The sequence below is a fragment of the Phascolarctos cinereus genome, unplaced genomic scaffold (genome assembly GCF_003287225.1).
Source record: "Phascolarctos cinereus isolate Bilbo 61053 unplaced genomic scaffold, phaCin_HiC Scaffold_3;HRSCAF=262, whole genome shotgun sequence".
In the NCBI taxonomy this organism is placed as follows: Eukaryota; Metazoa; Chordata; class Mammalia; order Diprotodontia; family Phascolarctidae; genus Phascolarctos; species Phascolarctos cinereus.
The window spans coordinates 110704874-110723853 of NW_027555736.1; the positions used below are offsets into that span (position 1 = coordinate 110704874).

The 18980-nt window shown below is 42.3% G+C and overlaps 1 protein-coding gene and 1 long non-coding RNA gene across 5 annotated transcripts in view; one reads left to right on the top strand and one right to left on the bottom strand.

The window, feature by feature from the left end:
- Window positions 1-402: 402 nt before the first annotated feature.
- On the bottom strand, window positions 403-5170 carry LOC110194255 (uncharacterized). The gene is made up of 3 exons (XR_002320673.2): window positions 4900-5170; window positions 2845-2917; window positions 403-604 (listed from the first exon to the last, which is right to left on the bottom strand). It is a non-coding gene; the product is annotated as an uncharacterized LOC110194255 (long non-coding RNA).
- The window catches only part of PDE8A (phosphodiesterase 8A), a 261479-nt gene continuing 246972 nt past the window's right edge, over window positions 4474-18980 (top strand). For 2 of the 4 annotated variants that reach the window (XM_078151108.1, XM_020966433.2), the window contains exon 1: window positions 5650-7360. In XM_078151108.1, the coding sequence (XP_078007234.1) occupies window positions 7103-7360 (258 nt within the window). In that variant the 5' untranslated portion in view covers window positions 5650-7102. Of the gene's footprint in view, window positions 4566-5649; window positions 7361-18980 lie in introns of those variants that run through there. The other 2 variants (XM_020966427.2, XM_020966422.2) reach the window with 2 other exon arrangements.

Genomic DNA, 18980 nt, shown 5'->3' on the forward strand with positions numbered 1-18980 from the left:
AATTGGGGTTAAGTAACTTGCCCAGGGTCACACAGCTATTAAGTGTCAAGGGTCTGAGGCCGGATTTGAACTCTGATCCTCCTATCTCCAAGGCCGAAGCTCTATCCACTGTGCCACCTAGCTGCTCCTATGTTTTCATTTCTAAGAAATATCATTTTAGAGGTACAGGCTATTTGGGGAGATGCCTATATTCAAACCAATTCAATATTATAAGTCATATTTATCTTATGAAAATATACAAGAAGTAGCATGGTTTAGTGAGGAAACCAGGAGTTAGGCAGCCTGGCTTATAGAGGCACAGAATCATGTAGCTTGAAGAGACCTCGAGGTACTTTTAGTCTGACTCTCTCATCTTGCAGATGAAGCAAGGCACTGACAGCCACCTAGCAGCAAAACCAGGCCTAGAATCAATCCATGAGCATTTATTGAATGCTTCCTATGTTTGAAACCATTGACTTCCTGTGTGCTGTGGGCAAAGTCACTTCCCCATTCTTGGTCTCGGTGCTGTTGCTGTGTTCAGTCATATCCAGTTCTTCACGACTCCATTTAAGGTTTTCTTGACAAATATACTTGGGTGGTTTGCCATTTTCTTCTCCAGCTCACTCTACAGATGAAGAAATTGAGGCAAATCGTATTAAGTAACTTGCCCAGGGTAACACAGCTAGTAAGTGTCTGAGGCTAGGTGTAAACTCAGGGAGATGAATTTTCCTGACTCCACCGCACCACCTAGTTGTTCTCTAGACATTGGTGTCACTGGCACCAGTCAAAAAAAAAAAAGGGAAAGGGGTTGGACTATATGATCTCTGAGGTTCCTTCCAGGCCTGACATTGTATGATTCCATTTTGTAAACATGACTTATGCTGTCCTGATTCTGTGCCTATATTCATGCCCATTAGATTGTGAGCTCCTTGAGGGCAGGGACTGTCTTTTGCCTCTTTTTGTATCCCCAGTGCCTAGCACAATGGGAGGCCCATAGTAGGCACTTATTAAATGCATATTAACTGACTGACCACTTTTCGGGAAAGCCTTTCCTCCCTCAGTGCGCATAGGGCATTGAAACAAAGCAGGTATTTGTGAATAGTTTGTGAATGCTATTAACCACTCCCATTTCTCTAGTGTATTAGAGTGGTGAAAGCTTTCAAGCAGTCCAAGGTCATTTCCTACAATGGTCCTGTGAGATAAGTTGTATATATATTATTATTCCCACTTGGGAGTTAGGGAAGTGATATGACTTGTCCAAAGTCATACAGCTAGTATACTTTCATAGATGGGATTCCATCTCAGTCTCCTGAATGCCATGATGCTCCACTGCTTAGAACAATAATATACCTGAGCTTTATTACATAATCTTACCACCACTCATCACGTTGTTTATACGTGGCGACTTGTTCCAAGATCCAAAGAAGGGATGGGTACTAGGAACCTACTTCTGGATGTAGAAGAGAGAATTCTCATTCTCCTCTTTCATTGCTCAAACATCAACAGTGGAAAGGAAGGGGAAAAGGCAGAGGGCTCTGGGTATTCTCAGGAGCAGGATGGAGGGGAAGAGAGAGAGTAGGGAAGTTCTAGCGGCCACAGTAGGCATGTAGGTCATCTAACCAGGGCAGCAATGTACTAAGGGCTGTTTTTGGAGCTGCCCAGATCCCTAAAGCCTACACTGTAGATCATCATTACGCTTTTTGTTGTCAAAACCACACCAATTTCTGTCCAATATTGACTGATTTTTCTAAACGTCCCCCCTCCCCAGCAATTGGGGTTAAATGACTTGCCCAGAGTCACACAGCTAGTGTCAATTGTCTGAGGTAGGATTTGAACTCAAGTCCTCCTGACTCCAAGGCTGGAGCTTTATCCATTGTGCCACCTAGCTTCCCCTCTAAATGTTTTTAGCCAGTCATTTTTCAGTCATGTCCAACTCCTTTCAACCTCTTTTAGCGGTTGGGTTTTCTTGGCAAAGATATTGGAGAGGTTTGCATTTTACAGATGAGGCACTAAAGTAAACAGGGTTAAGTGACTTGCCCAGGGTCACACAGGTACTAAATGTCTGAGATCAGATTTGAACTCAGGCCTTTCTGACTCCAGTCCCAGCCCTCTATCTACTTTGCCACCTAGCTGCCCATTCCTAAATGTTGTCACTCACTAAAGTACAACAATGTGCTTTCATATGCAAAGGATGCTGTCATTGGCATGTGAAGACAATATGTTCTTTGGGTTGCTTTCCTAGTGTTGGTGAGGCTGAAAGCTCGGGCTCCTATGGGAGGAGTCCAGGTCTGAGAATCAGGAGATTTAGGTTCTAGTTATGACTCTGCTACTAAATCAGCCTGTGACCTTTTTCATATACTTCCTTGTCTGAGCCTCAGTTTCCTCCCCTGAAAAATGAAAGCATTGGGCTGCCAGGTTCAAACCCCAATATTCCATGAATAGTTGATAGAACATAGTCTGTCTTCAACCTCTGTCAAGCAGATTGCTGGCCAACATTCTAATGGAATGGAGTTCTTTATTTGTAAAAACCCAGCTGGATCATGGGATCAAACCCATGACTTCATTGTTATGACCCTCCTCTTCTAATTAATGGAGCTAATCAAACACCAAACACTTGTGGTCTGGGAATGATATAACTCAGATTGAACTATAGATGGAAAAAAAAAAGAACAAATAGTCAAGTCCAAGCTACTGCTAAGGCCTTTCTGTACTCTTTGTTATCAACATTATTCTTCTTCTTTGAAAAATATGTTTTAGTTAACATGCATTAATCCCTTCCCAAACTCCATGTTTTGACTTATTTGAAAATTATTAATAATTTAATTGAATTCTTAAATTAAAAATTTAATTGGAACCGTTCCTCACCCCCAGCTCCAAGTCCGGTCCTTCCTGCTTTTTTCAGTATCTTTCTCTCCAATTCTTCCATCCCTTCCAACTTCTAAAGAAGAGGGGAAGAAGGAAAGAGCAAAAGGAATGAGAAAGCAGATGCATTATTGGTATTATTGTTACTGTTACTATTATTATTATCCTAGATGGACTGGTGGGGGGGGGAGTTGAAGCTATCTCCCTTCTCCCACTCCCAGAGCATTTCAGCCCCATAGTCTCACTGCTTCTCCTCCTCCCTTCTCCCATCTCATTCAAGATTTGCCAGTTTGAGTAGGATTTCTAGAACCACACCCTGCAAACAGTGAAGGCTTCTTGTACATAATTAAGTGCTTAATTAGATACTACTGATAAAAGAGCTAGAGGAGTTCAGAGAAGAGTGACATCAATATAGAGTAGGGTAGATAGGAAATATTTCATTCAGAAAGTGGGGCTTGAGCACCAGAAAGGAAGGAAAAAGGGAAAGAGAAGAAGAAATTCACAAGAAGAAATAGAAGAGAGATTTGCCATAAAGTGAAAAGAATTCCATAAAGTACAGGAAAAGTGTCATTACCTACATTTACTTAAACTTAAGGTCATAGGGTCATATATTTGGAGCAGGAATGGAACTTAGAGACCACCTAGTCCAATCCTCACCCCCCTTCCATTTTACAGACTAAGAAACTGAGACACAGTGAAGTTAGGCATCTTGCCCAGGGTCACACAAGTAGGAAAGTAGCCAAGCTGATATTCGAACCCAGATTCTCTGACTCCAATTCCAGCACTCTTTGCACTATGCTAAAATAATTAGCCTCGCATTTAATATTTACATTTTAAAGAAAATCTTTAGCTTACTGATTTCCTGGATGTAAAACAACAGCTCCCTGTTCCTAAAGAGACAGGATGCAAGCAAGCATTGTGAGAAAGTTTCTCCAGCCAATCTGCTCCCAGATTGCTTGGGAGTTGCAAATAGCTTCCTTTCAGTTCACACTTTCTTGTCAAAAAATCTAGCCACGGAAATTACCGTGCACAAGTGAAATGAATCCCCCCCCCTTCCCCGTCCTCCATCCAGAATTGTCACAGTTTTCTAGAGATGAAGATTATTTTCTAAATTTAAAATCACTCTAAAAAATGACGTGACGGGAGCCCGAGGAGGATCTCAGGATAGGATCTGGAGAAACTAGAGAGAGTGCCTTTGGCGGGTGGGCTTCGAATTTCCCATCCGACCGTGTTACTCTAGGGTTTTTCAAACCGCTGGCCAGTGGGGCGTAGGGGCTCTCCAAGCACAAAAGGCTAACTGTTCACTCCCTATTTGTAAGTGAACAAATTGGGGCTGTTGGCAGTGACCCTGAGAATTCGTGCACCGAAGCAAGGCACCAGAGGGAGCGAACAAGGCCGCCAGGTCTAGTGCTTGGTTCTCGGCAGGCACTGCGGGATAACGTTTCCCTCTCAGGTTTGGAGTAGCCCGGCTGGCCGAACGCCCGCCCCTGGCCCTGGGGCAGTGAGCGTCCCACATCCTAGTGCACAAAACCAGTTGGCGATCGGAACCCAGCCCTGCTGCAGGGCGCGCCCAGCTCCCCTCAGGAGCCACAGAGAAAAGGGCTCCAGGGAGGGAGCTGGAGCAGTTTGCGAAATCCACTTCTCCGGGTCTTCGCAGCAGCTGGGCTGGGAGGAGGGAGCCCAGCGGAATAGAGGGTTCAACTTGGGGACCGCACTAGGAAAAGGTGTGGACTGGAGAAGGGGGAGGGAGGGAGGAAGGAACGGGAGGAGGAGGAGACGGAGACTAGGACGAGGACCCTGGGGGAAAGACTGGTCCACTCGGAGTAGGCTTTCCTCCGATATTCCCTAGGCAGGGAGACTTGGGACGTGGGGCCAGCGGCACTTAGAGTTTTGTTTCAAGGGAGGCAGGATCTTGGGAGCGTGAAGGGCATCCTATTCTGGGGGGGGGCGGGAGACAGAATCTGTGTCTCTGCTACCCCTCATTATGAACATCTAATTCAGAGATTATGGAATAGCAGACGGGAAGGGGCCTTAGAGATCATCTACTCCAGATCCTACCTTTTACATAGAAGGAAACCGAGTCCCAGAAAGAAGTGGCTTGCCAAGGTCACACAACTTCTTCGTGACAGCCCTTGGAGTAGAACCCCAGTTTCCAAACACCCCGGTTAGTGTTCGGGGAGTACCAAATGTTGCCTCTCGCCACCCTTCTTCCTCCTTCACTAGCCTTGCCCTCTTAATCGCTCCCCTCCCCGGGGAGGTAGGGGGAAGGACACCTCCCGGCTGTCCTATAAACAGAACGTTCCCGCGACCCCGGGTTTATGGTTAGCTGACCCTTAACTGAAGCCAGCCCTGATGACGGAAATCTAACCCGGGGCCACAGGGAAAGTCTGAGTAAGGTTCAAGAGAGACATAACACTGGGTAGAGAGCGGCTGGTCTTCGAGTCCGGAGATCTGGGTTTTAGTCCCAAACCGTACAACTAACCAGCGTGACCTTGTACAAATCGCCCAGTCTCCCTGGGCCTCAGTTTCCTTTTCCGTAAAAAGAGGATTTGGGGTGAGATGGTCTCGAAAGTCCCAAATCTGGGATACTGTACTTTTGTAGGAAGTGTGGAATTCAACTGTGATTCTCACCTCACTCTCTGCCTCTGGCAGGGCTAAAATATGGAGAGGGGCAAAAAGAAAAAAAAAGAAGTAAAATAAAAGCCGCTTTGGAGACACTCTTCACGGCTCCCAGCAGCATTTCTCTCCCCCCTCCCTCCCTCTGGGCATGCTCAGTAGCTCAAGCAGGTTCGGCTCCAAGTAGGAAGCTCGGGCGCTACACCGGCTGTTTTGCATTGACGCCAGTAAAGGCTGGAGGTCACTTCTTGCGGGTGCTTTGATTGGACGTGCTGCTGTCAAACCCTGGGGCAGAGACTGGGACGGGGAAACAACCTGGCAGAGATTCACCGGGCATTTCAAGGGGGTGCGGGGCACCATCCCTGCTAGAGGGGCCACCCCTCCACCCTCGGAGGGGAGACGAGGGAAGAAGAGGCAGGAGCAGCATCTCTGCTGCACAACGCAGGCTCTGTGCCCGAGCATTAAACGTCTCGCCATTTTAATTCATTCCATGCAGAGCCAGGGACTCCAACAGAATTGCGTGTATGCATCATCTCTGGGACCAGAAACACCGTGGGCCCCGCATGCATTACAGACCTGCCTTCAGGCTCGCTGCTGGGGTATCTCCAGCCTTTTGTTCCTGCCCGTCTTCAGCGTTATTACCATTTTCTTAAGACTGAAGCTCTGAACTCTTCCTCCACCCCCCTTTCCGTCACACACACCCCACCTATTTTATTCTATTTGCGCGGCAAACATGCACTGAAACGGGATTCCCGTGTTTCTTTTCCTCTACTCCAGGAATTGGCACCGCTGGATGGAATGCTTTGCAGGGTAAACCTGCTTTTCGGAGGGGAAATCTGCCTTTTGGAGCTGCTGCCAAGAGGATAGTGTGTGCATGTCAATAGCCAGTCTGCGCCGCTGCCGCCGCCGCCGCCGCCGCCGCCGCCGCTGTTGGGAGGAAGGAGGAGGTGGAGGAGAAGGAAAGGAGGGAGCATGCACTGGAGGGGAACGTGAGCGCTAGTTTCTAACTGTGGAGGGGGGAGCAATCCAAGGGGGTTTCACTTCCCCCCACCCCCAACAAAGAGTAGTAGCGTCTCTTACAGTTAAGCTTCGTGGGAAGAAAATTGCCAGTTTAGTTCTTTGGGGTGTGGAAGAGCAGGGATCTCCTTCCCCCGCCCTACCCCACCCCTTGTCCCAGACCCCGTTCCGAAATCCTCCTGAAACACTGTGAAATTAAAAAAAAATACTGCTTCTCTGGGATTTTAATATTTAATTCAAGAAAATGGAAGCGCTCCCTGCCGGGAGCCACACTCGCTAAGTCAGAGGGGCTTGTTGATTTCTCCCCGGGGGGAGAAAAACCCTGCCCCAAACCCTGCCCGTTGAACGTTTTAGGCAACGATGTGCAGCTCGGCCTGCGCTTCATTTCCCCACAGCCCCCCTCCGGGTTCCCATTAAAGTTCCAAGAAGCCCCCGCTTCCAGAAGTAGAAAAGGGCTATGTTTCCTTGCTCGCTGAGGTTAACTCATAATGACACAGCCCTCGAGCCCAGCGGATGACAAGAAGGACTAGCTAGACAGACCCTTGGGAAGCTGAGAATTCCGAGACCAAATCCAGCCGATCGAAGCAAAAGTCAATTTAGAAAATCGCGTCCAAAGGGACCTGAAAGCATGGGCTGCGCTCCAAGCATCCACATTTCTGACAGCAGGGTGGTGTACCACAGTGGCAAAGAGTGCGAGGACTCTATCTCCCCCAACCAGAGCAATACCACCATGTCTCAGCAGCTGCAAAACAGCAACCCTATGCCCGGATTATTCATCAAATCCTCTAACACGTCCACTTACAAAGTGAGGACTAATGCGTCCAAGAAAGACAGGCAGGAGAACAGCATGGAAACTGAGACCCAGACCAGCAGGTCCAGTATTAAGGTAAAAAAAAAAGCCACCAGACAGGAACATTAATTTTCCTTGAAAAGGTTTTTCTTTTTCTTTTTTTTCCCCTTCCTTCCTTCCCTTTTTTTTCCTTTTTCTTTTCTGTAGCTTGTTTCATGGGGAGGGACTGTGTGTGACATTTTATATCAGCTCTGTGTATCGTTTTTCGGGTTCACTGACACTTTCTGAGGTGAAACTTTAGCTTTTTCTGCGAACTCTCCCTCCCTCAAATATGAAGCGTGGAGTCTGGGGAATCAAAGTGGGGAAACACTAAAAGTTTCCCTCTTCTGCTTAGCCTTGACTTTGCCTTTAATTAAGAAGTGCTCTTGACTGTACCCACCACAAGCCAAGGCGCTGGAGTTTCTATGGTTTGTACTGCAGATAAGTATCTTTTTTCCCGAACAGTTTTGCATTTGCTTTCTTTGCGAATCTCAAAAGTATGTTTGGCACAGAAAAGATGGTTGGCCCCTGCCTATGGAACCCACTTTCCTTAATATAGTGTCTGATAGAAATGCCTGAGAGTCGAGATCGAGAAATATCTTGGAAATGTCCAGTGATTAAACACGGTGATACAAATAGAGCGTAACCCAGAAATATCCTTCTTACATTTTTAATTCCCTTTCGATGAACTGGTGTTTTAGAAGGCGGGGGCGGGGTGGGGGTGGGGGTGGGGGGGATTGCGCCTATAGGTAAAGGGAGCTGTCTTCCCTTCTTGAAAACTATTACAAACCCTGTGTGCTTGCTCTTTTGTTTTCATGGTTACTTTGTTATCAACACAACTCTCGGGGGGGGGTGCTGGGGAGGGGTGTTTGGCCTTGTGCAGTTGGGTGTGTAAAGCGGTGTAACACTTTATTTTTCCGTGGTTGCTTCACTCAGGCAACTAAAGTATCTTCGTTTTCTATAGGAATATCAGGTGTTCAGTTCCCTGGCAACATCAGCTCCGTTTCCTTGTATCTACTTAAGATTTGGGTGTATCTATATAAATATTGCATTAAACTATATATCTAAGCAGAAAAAAAATAGGAATAGAAAATACGTCATCTCATGGCACCCAGCAGGGCAAAGTTAACATTTGGGGAGAAACTTTAACTTTGAAAACACAGGATTGAAGCTCACTGCCCCTTATTTGCATCTAGTTTAGCTCAAGTTTTGAAGAATTTTCTGGGTTTTTTCCTTTGTTTTGGTTGCTATTTGGGAGGGAAGGGAAGGGAAGGGAAAAAATAAGGGAAAATGTCTTTTAGTTGAGATAGGAGGCTTCATGCAGTTCTCTATGACTTACCCAAACCTTCCTTCAAAATGAAGACAAAAATTTTGCATCTCCTCAGACCCATAATTTGAAACCATCACAACTTTAAAAAATACCACTTGCAAAATCGCCTTGGTTTTTCTTCGCTCAGTGAGGACTAAAGGCCATCCAAGTTTGATATTTATGGCTATTCTTCATTTTCTGTCCTTTGCCACAATAACCACGGTAAATATTCTTTCCTTATGAAAGTGAGAGGTCCTTTTTTTTAAATGGTTGTATAATACGCCTGAAGGGGTTTCCTTCCTCTAAGTGAAAATTTCACCTTTTGCTGGTATCAAATCTAAAAGGTTTGATTCTGTCCTCTTCAAAAGAGTCTGGGAAAAGGCACCAGTTTCAAAATGGAGAGTAAGATAGAAGTTACTTTTCTACTCTGTCAAGGATGATTCCTTTTTGCCATGCATGTATGTATGTATGTATGTATGTATGTATGTATGTATGTATGTATGTATGTGTATGGGCCAAAGTACATCTTCAATAGTAATATTTTAAACATGCTTAACTAATTTTAAGATCATTGGTCAGATAGGTTATATTCATTAGATAATGGTGTCAGTTAGACAGGTGTTGAAAGACTTTTGTCATCTTCTAAACTTTGACCAAAAATGATTTTGGCCTAGCAGATGTTGAACTTTCATGGCAGAAAAGCCATTTTGAAAAAAAGGTACTGCTTGACTAAAACTCAAATATTTAATGTTTGTGTGGCCATAAGTTTATAGGCTCAGACATCTTTAGACCATCCCCTCCCAGCAGAATGTAAGCACTTGGAGGGCAAGGACTATTTTCTTTCTTATTTTTGTATCACCATTGTACACAATATTCTTTTAATAAATGTTTGTTGAATTGAATTGGAAGGATCCCACATAAGATTCCATTAGACTACGAGCTCTTCCAGGACAGGAACTGTTTCTTATCTTTGTTGTTGTTGTTCAGTCTTCAGTACAGAATCTTGCATGTTGTAGGTGTTCAGTAAATGGTTGGTCCCTTGACCTGCTGATAACCATTAATTCTGAGACTGGTATAAGAACAAATTCCTCAGGGTCCCCTAGCTCTGGACTTATGAAGAATGGGCTTGGTCCTAGGAAAACCTCTCCTTTAATCCAGGTCAGGGCTTTAGCTCATCCTCCTATTGGTACTGATTTTTCTTTTATTAGAGACATTGCAGTAACCAGAAGGGGAACCTTCTCAGTGAAACTTATTTCTACTTAGAGACTCAGTAATTGAACCTCTTGAGCTCAGAAGGTTTCCTCTAAGACTGGAACAGTCCATCTGAGGGTTACTGTTTAGTCACCTCAGAGAAAGAAACACAAAGCAGAAGAGGCAGCCAGGGGTTCGGATTCCTGGCTTAGCCTTGCCTCATCAAAGGTGTCCACATTTGCCTCTCTGTGCTTTGACACTAGTCTTATTAGACAACAAGTTGTGTAAGAGGGGACTAACTTCATAGAAAGAATTTTCTCACCAAGGATGTCCCTATGCCAGTGAAAACCCAGGTCTATCCCTATCTTCAAGGTTCAGTACACTCATTTATTTAAGATACCAAATATTATCTAGGAATCAAAACCTAGTATAAACATTCAGAAGAGGCAATTCTTAGAAACTTTTATGGCATTTAAACAAAATAATTATATATGACTATCTTATTTAGATATATTTTTCTTACAACAGAATTTTAATTGATTTTAAAACTTTCTTTTAATAATTTAAGAGTACCTAAATTCTATGCAGCGGGGGCTTGGGGTAAAACATTCTACATATATAGAGGTATGAGATAAGGCTGGAAAGGTAAGGTGGCACCAGCTTGTGAAAGACCTTGGAAAGGGAATCAGAACCTTACTTAGTAGACAATAGGAAGCTTTTAGAAGAGGGAAATGACCAGATCTATGTATGCAGAGGTATTCTAGAGGTAGATTGTAAGTTGTAGAGAATGAAGACTTCTCTAAGGAGACTATTGCAATAGTCCACAGGGGTGGGGAACCTCTAGGTCCTCAAGTGTGTCCCTTTGACTGAATCCAAACTTTGGCCTTGAGGCCTAAGGTTCCCTACTCCTGGTCCAAAAGGATGGTAATGAATGGTAAGGTGGGGGTTGTGGGGCTAGAGAGGAGGGGCCTGATAAGAGACCTTGCCAAATGAGAATTGATGGAAGCTGGTAACTGATTGAACATGGGAGGTAAGAGTCAGACAGAGCACTAAGATTTTGAACATGAGGGAAATGGTAAAAAGTGATTCCAATGGAGAATGGTAAATAGTGATAACAGAAATCATGAAGTCAGGAGGAGAAGTAGGTTGGAGAGGAAGGTCATAAGCTCATCTTTGAACCTGGTAAATTTGAAATGTCTCTGGTGGAACATTTAGGTACTATGGTGAGGTCTGTAGATAGTTTAATATGTCAGTCTGGAGCTTGGAAGAGAGATCAGGGCTGGACTTATGGGATCAGAGAATTTAGAACTAGCAGGATGCCTGGGACAGCCCTCATTTTACAGATGAGGAAACTGAAACCCAAAGAACCTAAGTGACTTGCACAAGATCACACAGAAAGAAAATCACAGTGGAAGGTTTTCTGAACTCCAAATATAGTGTTCTATGCCCTATGCCACACTGTCTCTCACAGTAGCAGTAGACACTTAGATTGCATTTTATTATTACAAGCCATTTGGCATACATGATCCCATGAAATCTTCACAAAGGTAGCACACATATTGTTTATCTCATTTTATAGATGATAAAACTGGGACTCTGAAAGGTAACTTACTTGAAAGGACTTACCTGAAGCCACACAACTAGGAAGTGATAGACTTGGGACCCAGATCCCATGCCTCCAAGTTCACTATATTTTTTCTACAACCTTGGCAATCTTTAAAATTTTTTTTAAAATTATTTTTATTTATCTAATTATTTCCCAATCATATATAAAAATGTTTAATACTCTTTTTTAAAAATTTTGAGTTCCAAATTCTTTTCCTCCCTCCTCCTCCCCTTATTTGAGAAGGCAAAGAATTTGATATCATTTATACAAGTGAAGTCATGCAAAACATATTTCCATATTAGCCATGTTATGAAAGAAAAGACAAAATAAAATGATAAAAATAATGTGAAAAAAAGTATGCTTCACTCTGCATTTAGAGTTCATCAGTTCTCTCTATCTGGAAGGGGATGGCGTCTTTCATCATGGGTCCTTTCGAATTGTCTTGGATTATTGTCTTGATCACAGTGGCTAAGTCTTTCATAGTTGGTTATCTTTACAATAGTGTTGTTACTCTGTACAATGCTCCCCTGCTTCTTTTCACTTTACTTTGCATGAGTTCGTTATAAGTCTTACTGGGTTTTTCTAAAACCATCCTGCTTGTCATTTCTTAGAGCACAATAGCATTCCATCACAATCATATACCACAACTTGCTCCGCCTTTCCCCAATTGATAGGCATCTCTGCAATTTCCAATTCTTTGCCACCACAAAAAGGGCTGCTATAAATATATATTTTTTTGTACAAATAGGGCCTTTCCCCTCTTCTTTGATCTCTTTGACCCAGCAATAGCCCGTGAGGTCTGTATCCAAAGGGTATATACGGTTTTATAGCTCTTTGGGTGTAGTTCCAAATTGTTCTCCAAAATGGTTGGACTAGTTCACAACTCCACCAGCAGTGAATTAGTGTTCCAATTTTTTCTACATCCCCTCCCAACATTTGTCATTTTCCTTTTGTGTCATGCTAGCCAATCTGATGGATGTGAGGTGGTGTCTTAGAGTTGTTTTAATTTGCATTTCTCTAATCAGTAGTGATTTAGAGCATTTTTTAAAATGTAACTATTGATAGCTTCGAATTCTCCTTCTGAAAACTGCCTGTTCACTTCCCTTGACCATTTATCAATGGAAGTATGGCTCTTGTTTTTATAAATTTGGCTCTGTTCCCTAGATATTTGATAAATGAAGCCTGTATCAGAGAAACTTGCTGCAATTTCCCCCTCCAATTTCCTGTTTTCCTTCTATTTTAGCTGCATTAGTTTTGTTTGTGCAAAAGCTTTTCAATTTCAGGCAATCAAAATTATTTATTTTACTTTTCATAATCCTCTTGGTTGGTCATAAATTTTTCCCTTATCTGTAGATCTGACAGGTACATTTTCCATGCTCCCTTAATTTGCTTATGATATCACTTTCTATGTCTAAATCATTTATCTATTTTGACTTTATTGTTGGTATTTGGTGTTGGTCTATGCCTAGTTTCTGCCAAGCTACTTTCCAGTTTTCCCAGCAATTTTTGTCAAATGGGGATTTCTTATCCCAAAAGCTTAGATCTTTGGGTTTATCAACCATTAGAGTACTATGGTCACTTACTACTGTTTATTGTATACCTAATGTATTCCACTGATCCACTACTCTGTTTCTTAGCTGGTACCAGATTGTTTTGATGATTACTACTTTGTAATATAGTTTGGAATCTAGAACAGCTATGTTACTTTCTTTACCCTTTTTAAAAATCGATTCCCTTGATATTCTTGTCTTTTTGTTCTTCCAGATGAATTTTATTACTATTTTTTCTAGCTCTATAAAATAATTCTTTGACAGTTTGATTGGTATGGCACTGAATAAGTAAAAATTAATCAAGGTAGAATTGTCAGCTTTATTATATCATCTTGGCCTACCCATGAGCAATTAATATTTCTCCAGTTGTTTAGATCTGTCTTCTTTTTGTGAAAAGTGTTTTATAATTGTGTTCATATAATCCCTGGTTTTGTCTTGGCAGATAGACTTCCAAGTATTTTATATCATCTGCTGTTATTTTAAATGGCATTTCTCTTTCTATCCCCTGCTGCTGGTTTTTGTTGGTAGTATATAGAAATGCTGATGATGTATGTGGGTTTATTTTATATCCTTCAACTTTGCTGAAGTTATTAATTGTTTACCTTGGCACTCTTACCTTAAGCACCCAGGCAAAGGAGTGGTTGAGGCAGCTGAGTGAACGTACTTGCCAAGGGAAAAAAGAGAGCACAGAACCGTTGCAGGCTCCCACTTTAACAAGCCAGTGAAGAAGGAAGGGTGGTAAGAGAACCAAGAGAAGGTGGGGTATCTAAGAAGAGAATTAGATCAATAGCATCAGAGGCTTCAGAGGGGCCAAGGAAGATAACTAAAACCCTGAATTCAGTGATTAAGTGGTTATTGGTTAGCTTTGAGAGACCACATTCAGTAGAATAGAAGAAATCAGAAGCTTCATCACAGGGAACTGAGGAAAGAGTGGGTGTTGAGGAAGTGGAGGCATTGGGTGTAGACTACTTTTTCATGAAATTTGGCAGTGAAGGGGAAGAGAGTGAAAAAAGAGGCAGCTTGATGGGGGAGAAGGCTTTTTTTGAGGGTGGTGGGAATAATTAAGGATGCCTAAGCATATTTAGAAAACAGGTGGAAAGGAACCAGTAGAAAAAGAGGATGGGGGTAGTGCAGGAAAGGAGGGAGAAGGCTATATCAAGGGCACAGTTAGAGAGATTAACCTCATGGAGGATCATAGAATCATAGATTTAGAGCTAGAAGAGACTCATAGGTCTTTCTTGTCCCTTCTTTGAACGATGAGTAAATGGAGATCCAGAGAAGTTAAATGGGAAAGTAAAGGAATAAGCATTTATTAAGTTCCTACTATGTGCTGGGCACTGTGCTAAGTGCTTTATAAATAGTACCTCATTTGATCCTCACAGTAATTCTGTGAGGTAGGTGCTATTCTCATGCCCATTGTACAGTTGAGCAAACTGAGGCAGACAGAGGTTAAGTAACTTGCCCAGGGTCACACAGATAGTAAGTACTGAGGCTGGCTTTGAATTCAGGTCTTCCTGACCCTAGGCCTATTGCTCTCTTGTGCCACCTAGCTGCCCCAAGGTCATCCAGATAATTGATGTCAGAACCTGGAGTAGGAGTACCTCTCCTCAGGCTCTATAAAGTAAGAAACTAAGGTATCTCCTCTATGTATGGAGATCTGATGTTCAAGAAGCGAGAAAATGGTTAATTTACTAATTCTGATTAATTGAATGCTACATGGCTTATCAATATAAAAAGATTATAATATACTTAGCATTAAAATTTGACTTATCATTACTCCTTAATGATTCAGAAGGAAAACATTTTAGTACCTCAGGGTCATCGTTATGAACTTCAATATTTAAAAAAAACTAGTCATTTTTGCATTCTGAATTTTAGCAGTATTTGAGAATTCTTCCACATTTTAGGATAAGAATTGATTACCTACACTTCAGCATTTTAATATTTAAATTAGCCTTCAGGCTAACTCCTTCTCTTCCATCCTCTCTGCAGATGCTGGCTTCAGCTTTTTCTTTGTAAGTCAGGTATGTTTCTAATATGTTAAATTTAATTATAGTTTGTATTTATATAGGGCTTGAAGGCTTGCAAAGTTCTTTATGTGCATTATTTGATCACATAAATCATTTGATTCTTAAAACAACCCTGTGACATGGGTGCTGATATTTTATAGATCAGAATCCCAAGCTTCAAAGAGGTTAAAGGACTTGTCTGGGGTCATAAACCAATTAGTATCTAAGCTAAGATTTGAACCACAGTGTTCCTGAATCCAAATCCAGGGCCTAGCTACTATAGTAATATGCTTTATGGAATGCTTTCATTCATTCATTTATTCATTCAAGACATTTATAAATCATTTTTACATATAAGACACTGTGCTAGGCACTCTGGGAAAACAGGAGTATAGGAGAGAGTCCCTGCCTTCATGGAGCTTACAGTCTGGTAGGAGCAAGGAGACATATATACATAAAGTTAAATGCTGGCATGTCAATACCAGCAGTGGCAACAGAGAGCATATGATTTGCTTTTATTTCCTTTCATTGGCCATTCTTTAGGGGCCGTACTATCTCTGGAATTCTGGGATGATGTGTGGGTGGACAAACAAGTGATGACTGATACCCACCAGGTCTGATACCCTAAGACTGGCTTCCTGACCCCTGACCCAGATTCTCTCCATTTATGGCACCAATCTTCTCTTCACCGCCCTCCCACACTTCCATTCCTGCCCAGGCGAAAGAGGCAGCTTTGAGGTAATGAGGTATAAAGAGCCCTGGTTTTGGGGTCAGAGAACTTGGGTTCAAATGCTACTACTTGTGACAAATCACCTTCCCTTGCTGAGTCTATTTATTAAAAAAAAAAGAAAAAAGCAGTTTGGACTAGAGGATCCCTAAAGTTCTTATCCAGAGTTGACATTCTATGATTAAGTGAGAACTGAGTTGGACTGACAGTAATTACATTAAGTTAAATGAGAAGAAAATCACTCTGTGCTGGACTTGCAAAAGCAGGCCACATGGAAAAGACAAGGCTTGAGCTGGGCCCTGAAGAGTCAGATTTGGGAGTGAAGAATGCTAGCTACAGGACATGAGATAAGCAGACCATATAAATGTCCCTTTGCTGAGACACCAAGTAGGCAAGTCTACCTGGAAGTGCCAGTTTTGTGTTGGCTGTAATGGGAAATGAGGTTAGAAATACAGATTGGAACTAGACTGAAGAAACTGAGATATGAAGAGTTTGGACTTTATCCTGTAGGGGATCTTCGGGCTTCAAGGCAACAGAGTCAGATCTGACCCGGCCTGGATTTCGTTCTGTGCTTGGTATTTTATTGTTCTGGTCACAGTCTTTCTTTGTTTCTCTCTTCTCTCTCTCTCTCTCTCTCTCTCTCTCTCTCTCTCTCTCTCTCTCTCTCTCTCTCTCTCTCTCTCTCTCTTCTCTCCTTTTTTCTTCTTTTTTTACCTTTCTTTTTGCCCAGGTCCCTCTCTCTCTTTCTGTTTGTTTCTCCCTACCTTCCTTCTTTCTCACCCCTTTCTCCCTCCCGGCCCTTCTTCCTTTCTCCATTCTTTTTCCTTTACTGGCCATCAAATGAAAACAAGTCATATTATGTTGGTATTTATTTCTGAATAATAAAGTTTTATGTTCCCTGTCTGAATTGTTTTAAGCAGTTGAAAATTTTCTGTTCTCCACTTTAATGAAAAAGAAAAAAAACTCTTAAGGTAGTTTTGGAATGTGACTCTTGATTTTTTTTTCCTGTGGGTCATTGGGAAAATGCTAATCAGAGGTCACCTGGGGTTTGCGTAGGCAGCTTGTGACTGTGTCACCAGCACAGTGAGGTTCCTCTTGGTTGTGCGGCTTAATGGAAAAACTATTGGATTTGGAGTCTGAAGAATTGGGTTTGAATTGCAGCTCTCCTACAAACTACTTGTGTGATCTTGTGTAAAAAAAAAAAAAGGAAAACAAAAAAAATGACCCTTTACCTTTTGGGGCCTCAGTTCCCTAATTTGTAAGACAAAGGGGTAAGGAAGACCTGATAAGTTAAGATCCTTCCAGTTTCAAATGTTAAGCTTTCTTAATAAGATTTCATCTCTTTCATCTCAGCTGAGTAGCTCTTCTTTCTTCTGGTCCCACATAAAGGCAGAAGTCAACTATCCTGTAATACCTATTGGTCCTTCCCTCCCCTCACTGCAATTATACCCCTGAAGGGTCACTTTCCCTTTCTTACTCATTCAAGTCCTGTTCAGTCAGTGCTAAGCCTTCTACTCAGAATACCATTTGGGAGTTTGGTTCCATTTACACATTTCCAGGGTTGAGAGATCACCAGAATAGCCTTCATCTTCTTTTCTCAAGGGAAATCCATGTTTAAACTGCTGGATCAACCTTTTAAAAATAAACAAATCAGTTTTTAAAAAAATCTCTTTTGCCCCAAAGCCTGAAATCAGATGATTAATTAAACTTTTGTTCTCTTATTTTGGTCATATTTGCGTTGAGCAATGCTCCATCCAGGGTCTCTCTCCTCTGTTCTAATTTTGGTTGGATGAGTTTGGTAAGGAGAGTGGTAGAATATGATTACAGAGAGTTGTTTTGACAAGTCTCAGTGTGGAAATTTCTTAGCTACAAACACCGCACACTGTTTAGCCACAACACAGTCAATGAGAACGCCACATAGAGCTCTTTTGGGGCTTTGAAGTGGCCATAATGTCAATAGAATAACCCTAGTTGGACTATTCAAAGCTTTTATTATCTGTGGATCTGGAATACATTCCTCTGGCCTATTCAGTGTGCTACCCATGGCCATATCTTTCATCCTTTATGTATCCTGCCACAATCTTTGAATTTCTGTTGCCAGTATGAACCGTGGCAGTCACTTTCAATCCTTGTTATTCTCTGAATGGGAGAGACACAAAAGGCAGGCGTTAACAACCCTTGTCACATTTCACTACATTCTACCTGCTGCACCTTGGGGAGAATCTGCAATACCATTTTAATGTTCTCACAAAACTTCCTTCTGCTAATAAACAGGAAGGGAGGCAGTTTTGCTATCCTGCAAAGAGACCTGGAGCAGGAGACAGAAGATCACTTTCCTCCCTGGACAAAGAGTGGGAAGGACTAGTGATTTCTGAGGACTCTTCTAGCTTTAAAATTGAATGGCTCTGGGTTATGGGATTCTGGTGTGGATGCTTATTAGCTCTGTGACTTTGGTTAAGTCCCTTCATTTCCACAGCCTTAGGTTACCTGGGGGTAACAACACATATCAATTATAAGGTTGCTGTGGGGACCAAGTAACATAAAGCATTTTGTAAATCATTTGTTGTTGTTTAGTCATTTTTCAGTTGTGTCTGACTCTTGGTGACCCCATTTGGGGTTTTCTTGGCAAAGATATTGGAGTGGCTTGTCGTTTCCTTCTCCAGCTCATTTGACAGATGGGGAAACTGAGGCAAACGGGGTAAGTGACTTGCTCAGGGTCACACAGCTAGTAAGTATCTGAGGTCAGATTTGAACTCAGGAAGATGAATCTTCCTGACTCCAGGCCTGGCACTTTATCCACTGGGCCACCTAATTGCTCTTAATTCCTGTCCATATTTTCCCATAAGTCCTCCAAAGAGGATCTGCTTAATAGGCCGATGTCTTCCTCTTGTTTGTTTAGCCCTGAGGGCACTAATGTACCACTCAGGGTGTTCATCTGTTGTCTTCTTTGTGACCAACCCACATTTCATACTCAGGAATTCTTCCTAATTTCGTTGTGTGAAATATTCCTTAAACTTCTTTTCTATATGAAATTACACTTCTCTTTCAGACACAAGTCGCTGATGACTTTCTGAATACTAACTAGGCAGGGGGTCTGATAATTATAGTCCCTTCTTCGAGCCTCTGACCAAAATGCAAACTCATTATTAGCACTGAACACCAGTCACCCTATGAATTGTAATATCTATTTCAGTCATTTTAGACTTCTCGTGACCACACAGGGGAAGTTGTGAGGTTTAGATTAAAAACGGCTTGTAATACATTTCAGCAGTAAATAGAATACCA